This window comes from the organism of the source record quoted next (assembly GCF_019968955.1).
Source record: "MAG: Porospora cf. gigantea A chromosome Unknown PgA_NODE_12991_length_1034_cov_2161.35, whole genome shotgun sequence".
Lineage (NCBI taxonomy): Eukaryota > Apicomplexa > Conoidasida > Eugregarinorida > Porosporidae > Porospora > Porospora cf. gigantea A.
Genome location: NW_027151367.1, coordinates 1 through 1034, shown reverse-complemented (window position 1 = coordinate 1034; position 1034 = coordinate 1). Strand labels below are relative to the sequence as shown.

The 1034-nt window shown below is 61.4% G+C and overlaps 1 protein-coding gene across 1 annotated transcript; it reads left to right on the top strand.

Moving 5' to 3' along the window:
- Positions 1–16: 16 nt before the first annotated feature.
- Positions 17–632, top strand: KVP18_001592 (uncharacterized protein; the record flags this gene model as incomplete). The annotated part of the gene is made up of 1 exon (XM_067951765.1): positions 17–632. A coding segment is annotated over one exon (616 nt), but the record flags the coding sequence as incomplete, so codon positions are not given.
- Between the last annotated feature and the right edge of the window lie 402 nt (positions 633–1034).

Genomic DNA, 1034 nt, shown 5'->3' with positions numbered 1-1034 from the left:
ACCCCCGCCTTTCCAGCTTCCTGCGGCATGTGGACCAGGGGAGGATCCCCTTCCCCGAAGCGCTGGATTCAGCCCTGTTCTCCTACCGAGCGACCCTACACGGGACGACCCAGGAGAGCCCCTTCTATCTAACCTTCGGCCTGGACCCCTCAGTGGGGATCCATGGGGACTGGCGCCAGCGGAAGGCTCCCGACGGGGCCTCCGAGCGCCTGCACCTCCTCCAACTGGCCCGGGCCGAGGTCCGGTCCCGGGTCCTGAAGGAGCGAGAGCAGGACTTAGCCAGGAAGAACCTACGCACTCGGGTGCCGGTAACCTTCAGGGTCGGCCAGCTGGTCCTCCTGCGGGCCTCCCCTTCCTCCCGGAAGCGCGCCAAGGCCTCTCCGAAGTGGACCATGCCCTGCCGGGTCCTCAAGGTCTCCCGGAACGAGAGGGCGGCCACCGTCCGTCCCCTCCTCTCCAGGGAGCCCAAGGAAGTCCACATACAGGACGTCGTTTTCGTCTTTCCCCCGGTCTGTGAGAGCCAACAGAACGAATGGGAAGACTGGCTCCAGAGGGACCCCTCCACCCGCTCCCTCCTGCGGGAGGACTACGAAGCCTTGGCCAAGCGCTTCCGAACGGAGAGCCCCGACTAACGAGCGGAAGCGCCGCTCGGAGTCCCCGAAGAAAACTCCCCACAGTCTGGTCTGAGGGGGGACTGAGCCGTAAGAGACGCCCAGCTTTGTGAAGTTTTCAAGACGGTCTCATGACCCACACTCATGCATAGTAAAACGTGTTATTTGTGTAAAAACTCTCTTTGACTAACAGTTTGTAACGCATAGTTAACATGTCAAGCACACCCATGCAACTTGATCTTGCGGCCCTTCTCCTCACGGGGTTGGTCGTCGAGGTTTCGCTACGGGTGGTCCCGGCCCTGCTCTTCGCCTACAGGAACCCCCTGTTGTGTCTTGCGCGGGCCTCTATGGTCAGCGCGATAGTCGGTCTAGGTAGCAACATGCTGCGACAGCTCTCAGTAACTATTAGAGAGTCTGCCGCAG